This window comes from Anolis sagrei, chromosome 11 (assembly GCF_037176765.1).
Source record: "Anolis sagrei isolate rAnoSag1 chromosome 11, rAnoSag1.mat, whole genome shotgun sequence".
In the NCBI taxonomy this organism is placed as follows: domain Eukaryota; kingdom Metazoa; phylum Chordata; class Lepidosauria; order Squamata; family Dactyloidae; genus Anolis; species Anolis sagrei.
Window position 1 is genome coordinate 15455398 of NC_090031.1, and position 5471 is coordinate 15460868.

General features: G+C 43.0%; 1 protein-coding gene across 1 annotated transcript; it reads right to left on the minus strand.

The window, feature by feature from the left end:
* Window positions 1-2459: 2459 nt before the first annotated feature.
* On the minus strand, window positions 2460-5465 carry TMEM203 (transmembrane protein 203). Its single transcript, XM_060757273.2, has one exon. It carries the CDS (start codon window positions 5409-5411, stop codon window positions 4983-4985), a length of 429 nt encoding a protein of 142 aa, XP_060613256.1. The 5' UTR covers window positions 5412-5465; the 3' UTR covers window positions 2460-4982.
* Between the last annotated feature and the right edge of the window lie 6 nt (window positions 5466-5471).

The following is a 5471-nucleotide window of genomic DNA, read 5'->3' on the forward strand; positions in this document are numbered from 1 at the left end:
TCTACTCTTGACTATTTTATCGAGATTGGACATTGCTCTCCTCCCAAGAAGTAAGCGTCTTCTGATTTCCTGGCTACAGTCTGCATCTGCAGTAATCTTTGCACCTAGAAATACAAAGTCTGTCACGGCCTCCACGGTTTCTCCCTCTATTTTCCAGTTGTCAATCATTCTTGTTGCCATAATCTTGGTTTTTTTGACGTTTAGCTGCAACCCGGCTTTTGCGCTTTCTTCTTTCACCTTGATTAGAAGGCTCCTCAGCTCCTCCTCGCTTTCGGCCATCAGGGTGGTGTCATCTGCATATCTGAGGTTGTTAATGTTTCTTCCAGCAATTTTCACCCCAGCTTTGCATTCATCAAGCCCCGCACATCGCATGATGTGTTCTGCATACAAGTTAAAAAGGTTGGGTGAGAGGATGCAGCCTTGCCGTACGCCTTTCCCAATCTTGAACCAGTCTCCTGTTGTTCCGTGGTCAGTTCTGACTGTTGCTACTTGGTCCTTGTACAGATTCCTCAGGAGAGAGACAAGGTGGCTTGGGATGCCCATCCCACTAAGAACTTGCCACAATTTATTATGATCCACACAGTCAAAGGCTTTAGAATAGTCAATGAAGCAGAAGTAGATGTTTTTCTGAAACTCCCTGCCTTTCTCCATTATCCAGCGGATATTGGCAATTTGGTCTCTCGTTCCTCTACCTTTTCTAAACCCAGCTTGAACATCTGGCAACTCTCGCTCCATGTATTGCTGGAGTCTTCCTTGCAGGATCTTGAGCATTACCTTACTGGCATGAGAAATAAGGGCCACTGTACGGAAGTTTGAGCAGTCTTTCGCATTTCCCTTTTTTGGTATGGGGATATAAGTTGATTTTTTCCAGTCTGATGGCCATTCTTGTGTTTTCCATATTTGCTGGCAAATGGCATGCATCACCTTGACAGCATCATCTTTTAAGATTTTAAACAGTTCAGCTGGGATCCCGTCATCTCCTGCTGCCTTGTTGTTAGCAATGCTTCTTAAGGCCCATTCAACCTCACTCCTCAGGATGTCTGGTTCTAATTCATTCACCACACCGTCAAAACTATCCTCAATATTATTATCCTTCCTATACGTAGGGCGCTTGCTTTCTAGCTATTGGCGTTTTACATTTTTTTCAATAGGAAGTAATAGAAAGATTTACAAGCCCTCTAGTGGGGATTCCAATTACTGCTTCAGCAACCAGGATGCAGTGACTTTCCCCTCAACACGAATATTATTTGGACTATTATTACTATTATCATTCTTTGTTCATGCAATTTTTCCCAAGAAGCTTAAACATAACATAAAGCAACACCCCGCCCCTCAACAATAAATGAAACTATAATTCAGGAAGACACCATACAAGCCCTCCCGACAGATGGCCGAACTCCCAGGCAGCATACTCTACTCTTAGCTTTCCAGATGGGTAAGAAAAACAACAACAACCATATATTGACTCAAGAATGGGAATCTATTTACATGTTTAGCAACCCATTTCCATTTGGTCTGAAGTCCAGTGAGAATACACATATGAACATAAGAATGGGAATCTCTATCGAAATATTCTCAAATTGCGGTCTTGTTTTGTTCCTTGTTCTGCATGGTCTGAGGTCCAGCAACAAAGGATATATTTGCATGCAAATGGGGATCTATTTACATGTTTATTCTTAAATTCTGATCTTGTTCCATAGGGCCGGAATTCCAATCAGAATACACATATTGACTTAAGAATGGGAAATCTATGTACATATTTATTCTCAAATTGCAGTGTGGCTCCATATGGTCATCTGAAGTCCATAATACATACATAAAAATGAGAATGGGAATCTATTTACATGTTTATTCTTAAATAGCGGTCTTGTTCTATTCGTATTTCCACATAGTCTGAAGTCCAGTGAGAATAAACATATTGATATAAGAATGGGAATATATATATATATATATATATATATATATATAGATTCTTAAATACTGGTCTGTTTCCATATGGTCTGAAGTCCAATGAGAATACATAAACATGATGGGAATCTATTTACATGTTTATTATTAAATAGCAGTCTGATTCCATTCCTAGTTCTACATAATCTGAAGTCCAGTGACATAAGAATGGAAATCTATCTACATATTTATTCTCAAATTGTAGTCTGGTTCCATTCCTAGCTCCACATGCTTTGAAGTCCAGTGACAATGCATGTATTTGCATAAGAATGGGAATATATCCATGTATATATTATTAAATATAGTTCCATATGGCCTGAAGTCCAGTGAGAATGCATAAACATGAGGATGGGAATCTATTTACATGTTTATTCTTAAATAGTCTTGTTCCATATGGTCAGAAGACCAGTCAGGATACACATAATTGCATAAGAATGGGGATATGTCTATATATTTCTCCTCAAATTGCGGTCTGGTTCCATATGGTCGAAAGTCAATTCAAAATACACATATTTGCATAAGAATGGAAATACATCTACATATTTATTCTTAAATATCAGTCTTGGTCAACATAGTCTAAAGTCCAGTGAGAATGCATGTATTGGCGTAAGAATGGGGACCTGTCTACATATTTTTCCTCAAATTGCAGTCTGGTTCCATATGGTCGAAAGTCCATTCAGAATACACATATTTGCATAAGAATGGGGATTATCTACATATTTCTCCTCAAATTGCGGTTTGGTTCCATATGGTCAGAAGTCCATTCAGAATACATATATTTGCATAAGAATGGGGACATATCTACATATTTATTCTTAAATAGCAGTTTTGTTCCACATAATCTGAAGTCCAGTGAGAATACATGTACTGACATAAGAATGAGGATTTATCAACATATTTCTTCTCAAGTGGCAGTCTGATTCCATACTTTGTTGTACTCAGTCTAGGGTCCAGCAACTGCCTCTGTCTGCATAAGAAGGGGCCCTATCTGCATGCCTGTCTGCAAGCAGGCCTTGTTCCTGGGCCACTTCTCCTCTTGACCCAACCAAACACCTCTTAATTTATTCTTAAGTAGCGGTTTGGTTCCATATGGCCTTAAGTCCAGTGAGAATACACAAACATGAGAATGGGAATCTATTTTCATGTTTATTCTTAAATAGCAGTCCTGTTCAATATGGTTGGAAGTCCATTCAGAATACACATATTTGCATAAGAATGGGGATTATCTACATATTTCTCCTCAATAGCAGTCTGGTTCCATATGATAGGAAGTCCAGTCAGAATACATATATTTACATAAGAATGGAAACATATCCACATTTGTTCTTAAAAAGCAGTTTTTTTTTCAACATAGTCTCAAATCTCTAAGAATGGGGATCTATCTACATATTTTTTCTCAAATGGCAGTCTGATTCCACGCCTTGTTGTATTTGGTCCAAGGTCCAGCAACAATGCCTCTGTCTGCATAAGAAGGGGCCCTATCTGCATGCATGTACATAAGCAGGCCTTGTTCCCGGGCCACTTGTTCTCCTGTTCCTGGCTCTCCTCCCCTTGACCCAGCAACACAACCAAATGCCTCTTAATTTATTCTTAAGTAGCGGTCTGGTTCCATATGGCCTGAAGTGAGAATACATAAACATGAGAATGGGAATTTATTTACACGCATATTCTTAAATAGCAGTATGGTTCCATATGGCCTGAAGTCTAGTGAGAATACATAAGCATGAGAATGGGAATCTATTTACATGCTTATTCATAAATAGTAGACTGGTTCCATTCCTAGTACCACATATTCTGGAGTCTATGAGTTGACATATTTCTTCTCAAGTGGCAGTCTAGTTCCACGCTTTGCAGTAACTGGTCCAAGCTCCAGCAACAATGCCTCTGTCTGCATAAGAAGGGGCCCTATCCGCATGCCTGTCCGCAAGCAGGCCTTGTTCCTGGGCCACTCCTCCTCTTGACCCAGCAACACAGCCAAATGCATCTTAATTTATTAAGTAGCGGTCTGGTTCCATATGACCTGAAGTTTGGTGAGAATACATAAACATGACAATGGGAATCTATTTGTACGCATATTCTTAAATAGCGGTCTGGTTCCATATGGCCTGAAGTCTGGTGAGAACACATAAACAGGTATTGACATAAGAATGTGGATCCATCTACACATTTATTCTCAAATGGCGGTCTGATTCCACGCCTTGTTGTACTTGGCCCAAGGTCCAACAACAATGCCTCTGTCTGCATAGGAAGGGGGCCTATCCGCACGCCTGTCTGCAAGCAGGCCTTGTTCCTAGACCACTCCTCCTCTTGACCCAGCAACACAGCCAAATGCCTCTTAATTTAATTTAGTATTGGTCTGGTTCCATATGGCCTAAAGTTCAGTGAGAATACATAAACATGAGAATGGGAATCTATTTACACGCTTATTCTTAAATAGCAGTCTGGTTCCATATGGCCTAAAGTCCAGTGAGAAAACATAAACATGAGAATGGGAATCTATTTACACGCTTATTCTCAAATAGCAGTCTGGTTCCATATGGCCTGAAGTCCGGTGAGAAAACATAAACATGAGAATGGGAATCTATTTAAATGCTTATTCTTAAATAGTAGTCTGATTCCACTCCTAGTTTCACATAGTCTGGAGTCTATGAATTGACATATTTCTTCTCAAGTGGCAGTCTGGTTCCACGCCTTGTTGTATGGCCTGAAGTCCAGTAAGAATACATAAACATGAGAATGGGAATCAATTTACACGCTTATTCTCATATAACAGTCTGGTTCCATATGGCCTAAAGTCCAGTGAGAATAAATAAACACGGGAATGAGAATCTATACGCTTATTCTTAAACAGCGGCCTGGTTCCATTCCTAGTTCCACATAGTCTGGAGTTATGAGCTGACATATTTCTTCTCAAATGGTGGCCTGGTTCCAGTAACGACGCCTCTGTCTGCATAAGTAGGGACCCTAGCTGCAAGCTGGCTTTGTTCTCCGCCTCCTCTCGACCCGGCGACACAGGCCAAGGCCTCCCCGAAGCCTCAGAAGATCCTGCAGGCGCGGATCATGAGGAGTTGGAGCAGGATGAAGACGGGCGCCATGATGAGGCCGTACCAGAGCTGCTCGCGGCCGGGCTTGGGCTCCTGGCCCAGCTTCTGGCAGAGCAGCATCTCGAAGACGAACTTGAGGCTGAGGAGGGTGAGCACCCAGAAGAGGCGCAGCACGGCCAGCCGCTTCTCGCCGTCCTGGAAGAGCCGCACCGAGACGATGGCCGTGAAGTAGGTGCAGAGCCCGTCGGCGGCGAAGAGCGGGCCCAGCGCGCCCCACCAGCTCAGCCCCGCCGCCGCCGCCCCGCCGTCCGCCTTCAGCGCCACCAGCGCCGACGCCGCCAGCAGCGCCAGCCCCTGCAGGAGCAGCTCGAAGGGCGCCAGGCCCAGCCACTGCACCGCCTCCCGCAGAGAGAACAGCATCCCGAAGCCTCAGGACGCCGGCCCCGCCGCCGCGCGCTTCCGCTTCTGCCGCGGCTTCCG